Genomic DNA, 15,519 nt, shown 5'->3' on the forward strand with positions numbered 1-15,519 from the left:
ATATAATTCAAAAGAGTTGAATGATAAACTCTTATTACATTTGCAGATGTAAAGTGTTTTGTTGGGTGTACAGGATGGCTACTAGACCGACAATAGACCTTTTTCACAGCAGCCATTTTGACATGAAATAGTAGGGTCAATACAAGTGTTATTAATGACACTAATTAAGGCCCTGTTCCATTCAGGTCAGAGTCAGGCTGCTGTTACTGAGCCTCACTGGAAAGGCTCTGCTACCTTAATCACTGCTAACACCTGGGTTTACCCTATTTCATGTCAAAACTGCTGCTGTGAAAAAGCTCTCTTTGAGGGATTCGATCCCAAGCACTGTGTACCAGGTAGTGAACATACTGTACTGCTCTTGAGCGCTGGAACTTCCCAAACTGCTCCAGGTTGTAGGACTGGAGCCTAGAGAAAAGTGTGTGATGAACATGGAGTTAATTGGGGCTCAGCAGCTCATTTGTGCTCCGGAGCCCCATTGCTAATTAATCCGGTCATGGAGTTTGAGATTTGCACAAACACAGTGTAACCACTTGTACAGAGAAAAGGCACAGAGGATGCAACCCAGCCACTTAGATACAGTACAGCTGCCATTACTCTGCATGCACAGGTACATGAACTGCTCTCCATAGGCTGTCTCTGTAAATGCCCTCATATGGTGAGAAGAGTCACTGGCTTTCACTGTAACATACACTAAAGACATAAACACACACAGACGCACAAACACACGCACATGTTTTTTTTCTTGTTTTTTTTTTGCCGCGCAAATCTCAAAGAACAGATTTTTTTCCATGACGCAATTTCTCTTTTCATGTAAAAGAAGAAAAAGAAGAAGAGGGGGGTAAAAACCCTCCCAAAAGCCCCCCCTCTCTCTCTCCCACTTCTTACATGGGGTACCAGAGCGTTACGTGACCGGAGTGCTGATGGGGTCAGAGATGAAGACTACTTGAACTTCACCAGAGGGAAGCTTCTGGTGAGCGCTTGTTCCTGAGCCAGTCTGTGGAGGTTGCTGGCGTTGGAAAGCGGGATTAATGTACATGCATGTGCAGGGACAGTAGCTGTTAGTGATACATGATGTAATTATGGTGCTTTTTTTTTGTTTCATGTTATTTAGAAGGCCGATCAATTAATAAATAAATAAAAAGTTTAAATTGTTGGAGTGTGTGTGCACGTACAGTATGCAGCCGGGCAATGATTGACAGCAGTGTCTTGTGTTGGGGATAAGCTATAAATGTTGTATTCATGCTTTGCTTTAGTCTTTAGCCCCAACTTAGGAGACAATGGATGATAGTGTGCGTGTACAGAATGCTGTTCTCTGGTCCAGATCGCTGCCAAAACGTCTCTGGGACCAAAAAAAAAGCACTTTGTATCCCACCCCCAGTTTCCCTCTGTCCAGCGTTCATTCACTATGATGCGCGCCTAGTTGAAGGAGGTTCTCCATACCAGGTCTCCTTTGCGTGCCTAAAACTTTCAAATGAAATCCCCAAACACTTTTTGACAAACATTATTTTTTTTCTCTTGGGGCCAAGAGGGTTTTTTCGACATTTTAAACCGCATTTTTTTTTTACTGAAAAGAAAACTTCAGGTATGTCAGAACTTTAATTGATACTCTATTTGTAGAAATGAATTGTTTCTGTGATCTGGAGACTGAATCATGAGTCGGATAGCTTGGCATTGTTGTGAAAAAGTTTTTGTAAATGTTGGTGAACTTGATGTAAAGAACTGTCGCATGGTAGATGTGATTGGTATAACAAGTACCTTTTTCTTTCTGTGAAGAACATGGAGCCCAGTTCCACAGAGGGAGGAGCTGAAGAGACGCTCCTTAAAAATCATCCACAAAGTCTTGTAAGTGCTGAAATTAAATAGAAAACATGTAACTTTATATATCACCTTGTTCCCTGAAGCAGATTTAGCAAATTAAGTCATCTTTTAGCCCTCAGTTCAGTTGTTTATAGGCACAAAACTCAAAGCTCACAACAGCATTTTTTAAACATTTAACAGCAGATTCTCTTAAAGGCCAGGCTCTCACAAATGAAGTGACTTGTGTCCTGTGGTTCCTCTGGGATCTGTGTGTCCTGTCCCGTGGATGCTGAGAGTCAGTGAGTAACATCTGGCTGTCAGAGTGACCCTCCAGCTCTGCTGTCTGCAGCTGCTGCTCCAAGCAGGAGGGTCCACTCAGAGGAGGTCAGCTCTCCCAACGAGTGCCAGAAAGGTCACCAGCGGGTTTATAATTTGCAGAAACAGGGGACAGGACCAGCAGTGCGATGTTCATTAATATGCAGAGCACTCTCTGGCAGTTTATATCATCGGTCATACTCGGAGCAGAAGGCATGCCATTTTTTTTCCTGCAGTGATTTGAAAAGAAAATAGGTCGACTGCAGAACTTAGCAGTTGAGAATATGTGTGGTGAGGGCTTTTTCTCTTCTTCTGCTTTCCACCAGCCTCACAAAGTGATACTCAAACACGGCCAAGAGCTGGAGGAAGAGCAGGAGGAGTTGGCCGAGCACCAGCCTCTAGAGCAGGAAGACCTGAACTTTGAGAGATGGAAGCGCAGGCCGCTACCCAAGAGGACGCTCCACCAGAAGATAGACGACCTGAAGACATACCTGTGGAATGCAGAGACCAACGAATTCATGGGTCGCTCTGGAAAGAGCTGGAGTGAGTTGACCAAGAAAGACAGGTTCTGTGTCGTTTGGGGGGTTTATGGGGAGGGACGTTTGGATTATTGAAAAAATTACTTTTTCTTTTCTTTTCTTTTTTACTGCATGTGTCCAATGATTACAGATGTAATGTTAAGTGTGTTACAGTCAGATCATCTTAAACGAGCTTAAGAGCAGACACAGTGTTTAAATGTCTTTAAAAGATGCACTCGGGGATTGTTTGGAGGGTGAGAAATGTCTCCGCAGTCCAGTGACTCTGCTCACTGTGCTGTGAGTGTGTGTGTGTCCTTATGCTCAATGTTTACATAGGTGCATGGATAATTCAGAGTGTCCCGACAAAAACAGACTGCCTGGGGACGTATCCTCAGCGGGAGCGCACTGTTCCGGGCCTCGCTATTGGCCAGGAATCACATTCCTCTACATCTTACCATGCTCTCCACAGCCTCTTTCCCAAAGCCTTGGCGACCTCATCGCTGAACTTAACATGCTTTATGGCCCCTCAGTTGCAGTTAAACACGTAGAGATGCTCTTGTCTTTTTTAATCCATACAGCTCACTGCCAAACTGAGAGCTTTGGTGCAGGCAAGGTTTTTTTGGCACAAGCGACAGGCTGGACGAGTTTGTTGAGTCAATGATGATGGAGCAGCCTCTTGGTATTCCAGGGTAGTAACTATGTGACGCCGTTGAGCCCCCTCCTTCAGCTCCACCACTGTACACAATGGCAAACATGATCCAACTGAGTGTAGAGAGAATATCCAAGCAAAAGTGTGTGTTACTTGCATAAGCTGAAACGCTGGGTCCCAAGCAGAGCTGAGAGCTCATTTCAGCTACATAACCAGTGTGTGCACACTTGTGGAGGAGTGTGGGGCCCATGTGTCTGACGAAGAAAGACCCTGAGTTGAAGTCTGTGCTGTGTGTCCTGTGAGACGAGTGTGCAAGAGAGGACACAATACCAGAGTGGGGTGATTGGGGCTCCTTGGAGCTGGCCGGGCCTCTATGGCTGCAAAAGACCTTCACTACGATGGCAACCGGAGGTTCACTGTGTTCCTGAGTGAAAGGACAGCTGGGAGAATTCTCACTGAGCTCAAACAGAAAGGCCTTTGTGGCTCTGGGGACGCAAGGCTGGCTGCAACTAGTCCCCTGTGAAATTGCCTGCACAGCAAAAGCCATTTAATTTCGAGCACGTTTGGCTTGATTAGTTGCTAATGGACTGTTAATTGAAAATAGCAGAACAATGAGAGTTCTCTGGGGTTCCCTCATATGGGATTCTCACATGTGCTCAGTACAGTGGATTTTATACCTAAACTATTGGGAGTTATTTCCAGACATGAAGGGAGGGCAGTGCTTTTGTATGAGTAAACAAATTAGTGACCGTCCTGATCAAGGACAGTAGCTGGAGTCCAGACAGACCACACAGTCTGAGAGAAAGTGCAGATTCTTTATGGTTCATTGTTTTTCTCCAGTCAGATTAGAGAAACGGGTTATTGAGAGTTGTCCGTTATGTAAAACCACTTTGGTGCAAATCACCACATCATAAACATTCACCCTAATAACTCATCCTCTCACTCCTCTTTCAGGCCTCATCCTTCTCTTCTATGCTGCACTTTATGTGTTTCTCGCAGCCATGTTTGGCGGCTGTATGTTCTGCCTCTTGTGGTCTATTAGTCCCTACCACCCAACCTTCAATGATAGAGTGATGCCACCAGGTAAATATAACCCCAAACTCAAACCACTCCATTGCACCACCCTCCACTGTCCTTCTGTCCGTTGCTTCTACTTGAGTCTCAGCACAGTTGACTGTCTCTGCGTCTCCACTGGCAGGTATGACGATGGCCCCACACCTAGAAGGCCACGAGATCGCCTTTAACGCCTCTGATCGCAAATCCTGGAAGAAGTACGCGAGGTCTATGGATGAATATCTAAAATGTGAGTCAGTGGTGATTGTGATGGTTGGGGGGGGACGGTGTTAAAGTTGGGGGATCTGATGAGGTTGTTGAGTTTGTTTAAAGTGTAGCAGGCATGCAATGAGTTAATCCTCATCCTCACTACCTTTGTCCCCTTTTTCCATTTGGTTCTTGCAGGGCATGCTGGGAAGGGAAGCCTCTTTGTGGGCAGAGTGCAGCCATTCAGTGCATTTTTTTTTTCACGCCCCGCTTTTGTAAAGCTTCCTTAATCAGAGGCCTGAGTCTGGCAGGGCATTGCTGTAGCAAGGATTTATTTATGCCTTCCTCTCTCCCTCCCTCTCTGCCTCCTTTCTCTCTGCTCTCCATTTTCAGCGTATAACGATGCCGCTCAGGAGAGGAAGAATATTCGTTGCTCACAGGACAGATACTTCATGCAGGATGACTTGGAGGAGAGCGCGGAGCGGAAAGCGTGTCAGTTCAAGAGGTCCTGGTTGGGGGATTGCTCGGGGCTGCAGGACCCCCACTATGGCTATTCTGTGGGAAAGCCTTGTGTCCTTCTTCGAATGAATCGGGTAAGATGAGTGTCAGTCACCAAAATAATGCACATCAGCACAAAAAACAAAAGAGGAAACATGAAACAGCCGGGACACAGTGTGTTACTGGACTGTTGAAGCTTGCAGGTTTCTCAGTGAGTGACATCTTGTGGCCATTAACGGAGAGAATGAAGACAAGTAGACTACATTAGAGTTACATTGTGGAAAGTGTGGGCGCTTCTTCCGAGAAGTAAACTTTTGCATCTTATTTTTATTATTTATATACAATAAACATTTTCCTGCTGGAGTTCAGTGAATGTGAACAGTGTGTCCACACAATAAAGCTACGAATATTTGAATTGATGCATCCCTTTTGCTTCCATGATGACACATTATTCCTACTATTCTTACTTTTCAATAGATTCTTGGTTACTTACCTGGCCAGGGCAAACCAATAAATGTGACCTGTGGAGTCAAGGTACAGTAACCATCAACACTCTCACACTAATTTGTATCTCAGTGAGAAGCAACAGTAACAAAATCATAATTGTATCGTGCAACCAAGTGTGGATCCGGAAAACATGACTACTACTTCTTTCAGAGAGGACCTCCAGAAGCTTTGGGAGAAGTCCAGTTTTTTCCCAGAAGCATTTTTGACCTGAAGTACTATCCATACTATGGGAAGCTCAGACATGTGAGTGAGAGTTGTCATCCTCGAGGACCACCGCTGTGGCACACACGATTTTATTCTTTATTCTTTATTAAGTCTGAAATAACACCTGTTTCGACCTCAGGTAAACTACTCTGCGCCGGTGGTGGCTGTGCGTTTTGCAGGAGTGCAGATCGACACTCACATCCAAGTTCAATGCAAACTGAACGGAAAGGGAATCATTAACGATTCACCCACTGACCGCTACCTGGGCAGTGTGACCTTCTCCTTGGACGTCGGAGCGTAAAGGCAAAGATACCGCTGACAGCAGGATGCTCCTTTGACAACGAGGCAGGAAAATGTACAAGAAAAAAAAAATGATGTTGAAATATTATTTTCCATGAAATATGTAATTTCCCTCTCCTCTTAAATATCCATGTCTTCTGCTGTGAAACAAATTCCTCAAGAAGTAGATATTTACTCTTGTGTTTCTGTTGTATCTTTGTACCTTGAGCGTGCTACCGGTACCTGCACCCACAACAAACAGTGCTGAGCACAGGATGAGTGGTAGAGTGAGTTACAATTCAATTCCTGACATTTTGTAATGATTAGCAAGATTAATCAAACTAAATTACACTCTGCCCAATAGTTAGAATTTCTGGCTATGCAAATCCAATTATGACTTAAAAACATTAATAGGCAATTAGAAACATTGTTTATCAGGATAGTTTGTGGTTTTGTGTGCACATTTGTGTGATAAAGTGTACTAATTTGTTTTGCATTATATTTTTCAAACATGTATATTGTAAGAATTCAAAGAACTATCATGCAAACACTGAAAGCAGGACTTCTACTGTACTTACACAGTAAAAAGACATAATGACTGCAAATACACTATTACTATATTTTTGTTGAATAGAGCAGTATTATACATTTATGATAAAGCATCACAAGCCACTTCTTGCCTTCTTTTGTAAAAACATTTGCTTTTGAAAATGAAATACTACACAAGACTGATCAATAAAGAGACATATTGTACTGTGAAATAGTTTGTATAAGGTCTGTACCATTTTAAAAGTATAACTATTTTGTGATAGTATTAATCATAACTGAAATGTGCTACTAAACTTGGCATCAATGTTGTATTTATTCCTATTATAGTTCTTATAATAAATACAATGTTCTGGTATGTACTGTAAGTTTTCTTCCACATGGGACTAATAGTCTACATCAACTTAACAAAATAACATCTAAACTTTTTAATTTTCAGTAAAACTCTATAAATAATATGGATGCAGAGTCATGACAATTTAACTCGAGAGGAACAAGAATGTGTACCAAATGTCATGGCGACTCATCCAATAGTTATCACTCAAAAACACAAACGTGAACCTCATGGCGGCACTACAGGAAAAAGGTCAGGAGATCACTAAGGTCATCAGGGTTCATCCTCTGGGCACCATCGATATTTGGACCAAATTTACTGACAGTCCGTCCAACAGTTGTTGAGACATTTCAGTCTGGACTAAAGTGATGGGCTGACAGCATGTTCTTTAACAAAGCTTCATGGTCCTGTCTGTATATATTTTAAGGAAAATAATTGTTTTTAAAGAAGTGATTTTGCAATTATTGTTACTTTGAAACACAAACGTAATTTTAAAAAAGTAATTTAAGTTAACAAAACCAACACAACAAACCACAGGTTGACCGTTTATGTCCACATACTCTCAGTAACAAGTTAAGCTTACATTGACCGGCTTGACCTCTGGGTAAACCTGCATATCTTTCTGAACGCCAGTAATAGCTGGACTGAGAGTCATGCCTCTGAGTACCATTACAGGTTATAAAAAGCACGTCGTCGATCAAAGTCGAACAGTTTGAGCAACCACAGCGGTTTAGTTTCCCCTGTTAACCTTTGAATTCAGTTTTCGTCACAAGACTTGCAGGCTCCTGTTAAAAGAATGACAGTGATACAAAACAAGAACAAAACTTTATTTAACTTGTTCCCCACTTGTGTTTTAAACAAGCTCATCACATCACATTCTTCATCAGATGGAGACAAGCTTCAAGCAAGCATCTCAGAGGTGCACAACAGAAAGGCACAAAACTGATCGAATGTACACAACTGAGGATCAGATAAATGACTTAAGAAATATTACTCATGGTCTTCATTCTTGAACTGCTCTTGTTATGTTACTGCATTATCACATGGAAGGGTAGTGTAGGGATATCACTCTAACCAGGTTTTTAGTTGTTAAATAAAGAACAAACGTATGTACATTCAACCAAGTTTGATTCTGGCCACCAATTTCGGTTTAAACCAGTTATTTGACTCGTTACCCATTCGCCAACATATTTGTTTGACTTGTGAAATAACACAGGGTCAAAAGGGAGCGACAGCTTAATTAATTCACCAAATATTCAAATGCAAATCTTTTAAGAGAAGTGCACATTTAAAAGAAAAATCAGCCTAACATGAGAAGAAACTAACACCTACCATCACACATTTCCAAAATAAAACAAGAAAAGAAACAAAAACTGGTCCCAATGCTGGTAAAGTGTCATTATAAGTTAGTGTCCCTTTCATCAAGCTACAAGTAAGTGACTGCATGTGCAACAGGTAGAGTTTCATTTAACTGTTCATTTACGTTATGTTAAACAAACATTAAAACAGTGGCGCCTGGGGTATGAATGACAACTGTGTATCCGTTAGCTTGCTCGTACATTCACGTCTTCAAAAATCAATGTCATTCATTCTATACAAGAGAGTAATTTACACGTATACTATTGTACAGCACAGAAACCGAGAGGAAAAAGCCTCTCTGGGGAGGGAGGAGGGAGGGTACTCTGGGGAGGAGGAGGTGGAAGAGGAGGAGGTGGGCGGCTACTCACAGCCATAAATTTAATTTTCAAAACATGCAATCTACAATCAAACGATGCAATATTGATCATAAATGTTTTGGTACTTGATTCAGTCATTGGCATCAAAGCAAAACCAAGGAAACAATCGGGGTGGTTGCTGGGATCAATTTCAGACTGTGTACGAGAAATAAGCTCAAGGTCGTTTTTAGGGAAACAGGAGAAGAAGAAAAAACAACAACAGAAATTTGGGATGCTTTTGATGCACTGACGGGCAGCGGAGTGGTTCGGGAAGGTGTTTTTAAAGAGCTGTGAGGGTTGAAAGGGTGCAAGAGGCAGAAGCAGCTGGGTTGGATTATACAGACTGGTAGCCAGTGCGACTCTTCCTCCGGCCAATCAGGTAAGAGATAAGCACAAGGATGATTAGGAAGCTGAGTGCCACGCCCACTGCAATGGGCACCAAAAAGCTCAAATCAGAGTCCAGGAAGCATTCCTCAGCTGACAGACAGAGACAGACAGAAAGGAGACAGACAGCAGGTTAGTGTTTTAGTCGGCGGAAAACAGGGTTTTAGGATATTTACAGTCCACAAAGGTTTAGAGGAGGAGACAGAGCAGCAAGAAAGGAGCTCAACCTACAAAACGTGAATTCAAATAATGTAAATGTAGTGGAGATTAGAAGAAGAAAGCGGGTCATTAAATATTCCAAAGGCACGACAAGAAAATCACTCATGTGCTTAATACTTATTATTATTATTCCAGATGAACATTAATTTCAGGCAGAACGAACAAAGGAAATTCTTAAAAAAGGAGTAGTCCGACGTTAAGGGAAATATGCAATATGCTGAGTCAAACTTTATATTTAACACACAATCAGAGAGAGGAATCAACCTTCTCATCTAATCCTAAACAAGAACACAAATGAGCTTACTTCCCAAAATGTCGATTTTTTATGAAGACAGTCAGGCAGTCAGCAGCACTAAACACTACATAGAGACATCAATACAACACATGTTGGTCTGACAATTAGTCAAAAGGCAGCGAGGCAAAAAGGCAGCGATTTACTGACTGTCCTTCCTGTAGCATAAAAGATCGAAATAATGCAAGTTTAACTAGAAAGACTCGTAGCCGGTGGCCATGTTTCTCTTTCTCCCGATGAAATAGGCCAGCAGAACGATAAGAATGAGAACAAGCAGGGCAACTCCGACAGCTATGGGAACAAGGAAGCTCTCTGCATCAGCCTGGCATTCCACAGCTAGACGAGAGTGAAGAGAGCAGAGAGGTGAAAGTCTTATAGGCTGAACAGGAGAATTCAAATAAAAAACTCATGATTAATGAATGAAAGCCTGAAAAAGAAGAAGAAGTAGGTCGCCAACTGACTTAAAATAAGCACTGTATTACGTAAAGCACAGACAGAAACATGGAACCTTTTTATAGTTATACAAGAAGGAATAAACATTTACTCGAGTGTCCAGGGCAGAAACGCTTTTTTATTTTCCATAAATCTTAAAATACTAAAAAGCTCCACTTTAGTCTGACAACAATTTGAAATCCAATTTATCATAGCCAACAGCGTGAGAATGGAGATGAAATCAGCAGTCATTTGTATCTACATAACACACATTAATTGATCTTTAACACGATGGTCTTGCAGCACAAAATTCCCTTTAATGAACATGTGTGTGCAATGTTCTCAACAAGTGACGGGGAATTAAATAACGAGCCAAAATCATTCAAGTTACCAAAAAAAAGGTATCTTGCTTTAACAGTATTAGTGAGTTACTGAATGTACAAAAACAGAAAGCCATCACTGTGCAAGGCAGAAATGTCCAGAATATGAGCATGTTAGATGGTTTATTGAGAACAAGGGAGATTAACTTTGAGAAAATGTCACATATTTATACCAGTGCTGCAAAACCATCTTTATATTAAGGCAGAGTTCAAACAAAGCTGGAATAGACAAGAGCAAAATCAAAGCCAAAACCTGATTTATAGCCATTATTCATATACATGTACAACGTCCTGGGAAAGCACATTTTTATAAGCAACTTAAAAATGCTAATATTTCTAGTTCATTCTCATATTCAGCGTAGTTTACGGTCTGCGTTGCTTCAGTCCTGAAGAGCTGGAGCAACGCAGGCAGTACACAGCACTGTGCTAGAATTAAGCAACAATACACAGCTACTAACACGTGTCACATTGGCTTTCTATCATAGAAATACACATTCTGAGGCTGGCCTCCATCCCTGACACTGCAATCCTGCAACTTGCGCTAATTCCCTGACTTACAAGCTCCTGAAAACTTACTTTCAGCTTCTTACTACGAGTGGCAGGGTCCTACATGAAAACACAATCTTCCTGCAACAATTGTGTCTATTTCACATGAGATTATGTCACAAACCTCAGTGGATTTAACAATTTTGGAATACAAATCTGAAGATTGGTGTGGCACTGCGGAACAAATGTGATCCGACCAAACCCGCAAAGGTCAAATGACTTGATCCAGATACGCAGAGCTTCTAAAGAAATAGTCTGATGCTTTGGAAAATACACTTGTTTTTTGCTGAGTTAGAAGAGAAGATTGATACTCTGTACGGTAAATATGAAGCTATAGCCATGAGAGAGTTTCAGACAGAACCAGCTCTTCCACTCATTGTGCTAAGCTAACGGCCTCCTGGCTGTAGCTTCATATTTAACAGAAAAGACATGAGATTGGTGTCGATCTTCTTATCTAAATATCAGCGGTAAAGCATATAAACCTATTTCACTAACTACTGTAAAGTCTCGTAATTAAATACCTCCTGAACTTTAACTTTGATTGTTACTTGGTCAGTCGTGAATACTCAGTGTTCCAGAGAAATACTGAAATATTTCAAACAAAGGTTTCAGGAGCTTTAACGTCCCCTGGTGCAGCTGCAGCCCTCAGAGCTCAGGCCAAGCCCAGGCCTAACCACAGGTGAGAAAATGTGACAACAGTCTTAACATAGTACAAAAATGTAAAGAGCGCCTTAGTGCATTTATCTGTATATATCCTCGTTTCAGAAATGTCTGTGCTGAAAGTGAATATCTACACAATGAAATTCTCCCTTTTCTAAACCTAATGCCATAATGTAGGATGTGAGAATAAACAGCTGACCTTTATGAAGATATATTCTCTGACTGGAGCATGTGCAAATGTATGGGACCTTTTAAACGGCAGACATTTGGACACGGCGTACCAGGAAAAGCCCAGATTATTAACACTAACAATGGTTGCATCCCATGTAGTTTCGTCAGTTCCAGGACCTTTACACTTGAAAGTAAACGAACCATCATTAGTTCCACCTGGACTTTCACTGCTCGACATATGTCGAAATGTCTTCCATGAAAAAGGTCGAATGGTGTTTAAACAACAGACACTTTGATGATTGCAGCCACATAATCAGGACAACAATATCAATGTTTCTCCTGCTCTACAGGGGCAAACATGGGCTAAAGCTGATTTCCTTTGACAACCTAGACATTCATCCTTCTTAATGCATTTCTGGGAACAAAGCAAGAAAGCTGATTGGCCGTCTTTCTCTGATTTGTGGAGAAAAATGCTGTCGAAATGCTGTGAAAATGATCGTTCTCATGAGTCTTGATGTAAATCATTATGGAGATGAAAAGTCAAACCATAAAAAGGAAGTAAAAACTAAAAATGTGCACAAAGATAAAATAATAAAGAGCAAGTGCAGGATCCGACAGCAACAAACTTTAATTGTCCAAATTTTAATAAATGTTTTATGTATAGCTCCAAGAACTCAAAATAATGTATATTCAATGTTACCTTTCATGTGATTGTAATTACTTAAACAGAAAATAAAGAAGGTTGTGTGAATCTTGTACTTGCTCATTAACAAAAAACAACAAAGAAAAAAAAAAAAAAAGGAAAGACAAGACATCAACAGAAATTAAACACAAACACTGGGGGTAGACAAGTTTGGTCCTTGAGAAAAACACCAAACCCTCCATCTTTACATGGTTGTGACTCTTATTATTGTATCATTTAACCTTAGAGGCAAAAATGTGCATTTCATGTCTCATAACGACCAATAACTTTAAAACAAACAGTTACATCTGTTTTTCTGATGGCAGTCAGTTTTATAAAACTGCATCTCATGTTATTCCAGCAGAGACTTTAGTTTGACTCTTGAATTTTTTAAGTTATTTGCCAAATAAACATGAACATGAATCCCAAGGACCAGGCTTGGGAACCCCGTGATATTTCAGGATCGACTGCAAACTGGATTTAAAGGGTCTGATATCCAACATAAGTCTTTCTTCGACCAATCACGTAAGCGACCACTACAATGAGAATCAAGCCAGCCAGAGCAGCGCCAACAATGATTGGGATTAAGATGCTGGTGTCATCCAATGAACATTCATGGGCTGCAGATAAAGAAAGAGTGAGTCAACAGGTGGAGCGGTGATTTCCTGATTAACAAGAGACACGACTGACGCAGCACTTCAGCTTATTTACCATCTTTAACACTTGAGCTGTCCAACTTACTGCCAAAATACTCAAACACTTAATACAATTAATTAAAAGCTGTTACATGAATGAATGTCTTTGGCATGACAGATGACAGTAGATACATTTTAAACATATTTTTTTATATTTAGAGATTCTGTAGAAGGTAATTCGGATGTGTTTGACCTGACTCCCATTTCAGGAGCCTAAAATGGACTAGGCTCATTTTAAGTTAGTTAATAAGTTAAAGCAGCACCAGTTACGACTGAGGCTGAGTGGTGGAAGCATGCGATTTCTTTTCTAGCTCTAAAAATAATCAGGTCAGTGCTTCCGATCGCTGTATAATTGTACAAATTACTAAACCGGGTACTTTACTACAGGGTCTGCTGATTGTTCAATGTGCAACAGGCAGGTGTCACTCAGTTTGCTTTACTTAATAAACACAATGTAGTGTTTTTATGTTTTCCTGAGGCAAGAGAGCTCAAACTGTGTTAAGGTGTTTGAGCTCCTCCTGGCATAAATATGAAAACAAAGAAATCTTGAGCTGGACACCTGATTAAACCAAAATGTGATAGTGTCTTATAGTGATTCCCAATAGTACAAAATTACAATTAAACAAATAAATTAAACTTAAATGTGCCTGTTTATACTGTTACATAAACAGAAACATTTAGTGCATAATCATTTTAAACTTTAATGTTTTTTTTAACGGAGATACCGTCTGCACTCATTTTCAAACGAGCCGTAGTTCTGGTACAAACTAATAAAGCGAATCCATTTGGTTGATTTAAACAGAACAAAAACCGTCTTCCACTTTACAACCTCTACAGTCATCAGCTGTAACATCGACATTTCCTTCAGACTCCATATATGAAACAGTTTGGTCATGGCCCGGTCGGCACATTAAAGGAGAACTTACCTGTACTGAAAACACCCTTCTTTACTCCGAAGGGCTGTACTTGAAGGTCGAAGGTGTAGATGGTGAGCTGGCCGGTGATGGTGTAGTTCTGCTCCTTGTTACACATGTAGGAACTGCTGACAGGCGCCTCCCACAGACTCAGGTTGGTGTTGGCCTCAGAAAACGCCACACCTTGGGAAACAAAACTCAACATTAGCTCGCTTCTCAGTGTGGCGCCGGGTCTATGCGGGTAGATATGATTCTTCTCATTACCAGAACTTGTCTTTCCAGTGATGTTCAGAGCGTGAAGGCGGAATTTCTTTGTGTCCTGTTAGACGGAAAGTACAAGATCAGAAAATACAGCTCTCTCAATTAGGCTAAAAGCATAATACAGACTAAGCATCCAGGACTTCCAGGATACAAACATTTCGCTTTTCTTTTTTCAGGGTCGAGTGATACTGTCAGTGAACAGTTCGTTGCATCCTATTCTGTCTATTTCTGTGAAGTTATATAACGTTAGGAACCATGTTACAGTATTTATTATCCCTCTAATTCAGTGATTCCCAACTGGTTGAATGAAACAATACCAAAGACAGGAAGATAGTGGTGAATAGAAATTATAATATGATTTAAAATAATGATTAGGCTTGCCAATAAAAAATATTTTCATTATTAATTAATCTGCGTATCTGAGTATTTCTCTTTTTTTTTTTACAAATTACTGGAAATTTCCATCACAATGTTTCTTTATCCCAACTTGATGTCATCAAATGTCTCATTTTATCTGACCAACAGTCCAAAAGCACCAAATATTCTATTTACTGTGATACAAGTCCAGGAAAAGTCCCCCACATCTGAGACCCTTATTGGCTCAGATTGGTTGTTTTCGGTCAGGTGGGTTCTTGCTAATGCCATTGGGAGCACTAGGAGGAGCCAGTGGAACCAAATTCTTTTTCTCATGTACTGCTGTCAAGATATAGTTCAGCAAATATTATAATTATATAATATAAAAAGAGTTATTTTTATAAATGTCACCTACTGCGGCTTTGAGAAGATGATACTGTAAAATATTTGGATTTTGAGTTTGAAAATGTACTAAGATGATTTACTGATAATTAAAGATTATAGAAGTAGTCTAAATATTTTGTCACACTAACCAGTACATCCGGCTCAAAAGGTTGGGAACCACTGATCTATAATTGACAACTTTGATTTTATAATGGCCAAAATGTTTTAGACATTTTAAAAAATGACAGAAAAATGTATATTGTGCAGGTTTGGACCGGTAAATTTAAGACTTTTTAAAACCTTAATTAACACAATTTAATGATCTATTTTACGTCCATACTGGCAAAAAGGAACGGAGGAAAATTGGTATCGGTTCCATGCTGGTTTCGTTTTGTATTTGCTACAGCACGATCAATAAAACCTTTTCCCAAAAACAACTCTATATGAGTAACATTAACTTCATTAATCCAGTCAATTTTTAAGACCTGTCAAAATCACATTTAAGACATTTTAAGGTCTAAAA

The 15,519-nt window shown here is 40.4% G+C and overlaps 2 protein-coding genes across 2 annotated transcripts in view; one reads left to right on the forward strand and one right to left on the reverse strand.

Annotated features, from left to right (window-relative positions):
* The first annotated feature begins 1,387 nt into the window (after positions 1 to 1,387).
* atp1b4 (ATPase Na+/K+ transporting subunit beta 4) lies at positions 1,388 to 6,788 on the forward strand. The gene is made up of 9 exons (XM_035669703.1): positions 1,388 to 1,582; positions 1,774 to 1,842; positions 2,439 to 2,655; positions 4,234 to 4,362; positions 4,478 to 4,582; positions 4,933 to 5,132; positions 5,515 to 5,571; positions 5,695 to 5,787; positions 5,888 to 6,788. Exons 2-9 carry the CDS (start codon positions 1,777 to 1,779, stop codon positions 6,047 to 6,049), a joined length of 1,029 nt encoding a protein of 342 aa, XP_035525596.1. The 5' UTR covers positions 1,388 to 1,582; positions 1,774 to 1,776; the 3' UTR covers positions 6,050 to 6,788.
* Positions 6,789 to 7,713: 925 nt separating this feature from the next.
* The window catches only part of lamp2 (lysosomal-associated membrane protein 2), a gene marked incomplete in the record, with an annotated part of 12,958 nt that continues 5,152 nt past the window's right edge, over positions 7,714 to 15,519 (reverse strand). The window contains 3 exon segments of the mRNA XM_035669561.1: positions 7,714 to 9,853; positions 14,010 to 14,180; positions 14,262 to 14,316. Of these exon segments, the coding sequence (XP_035525454.1) occupies positions 9,711 to 9,853; positions 14,010 to 14,180; positions 14,262 to 14,316 (369 nt within the window).

This window comes from Morone saxatilis, unplaced genomic scaffold (assembly GCF_004916995.1).
Source record: "Morone saxatilis isolate NCDOM2014 unplaced genomic scaffold, NCSU_SB_2.0 Contig22, whole genome shotgun sequence".
NCBI classification, from domain to species: Eukaryota; Metazoa; Chordata; class Actinopteri; family Moronidae; genus Morone; species Morone saxatilis.

Excerpts from the sequence above, each read along its gene's own strand:
- atp1b4 (XM_035669703.1), top strand. The coding sequence starts at position 1,777 with ATGGAGCCCAGTTCCACAGAGGGAGGAGCTGAAGAGACGCTCCTTAAA. Across the intron at positions 1,843-2,438 it reads AAAATCATCCACAAAGTCTT|CCTCACAAAGTGATACTCAA; the intron begins GTAAGTGCTGAA and ends GCTTTCCACCAG. Across the intron at positions 4,363-4,477 it reads TGATAGAGTGATGCCACCAG|GTATGACGATGGCCCCACAC; the intron begins GTAAATATAACC and ends CTCCACTGGCAG.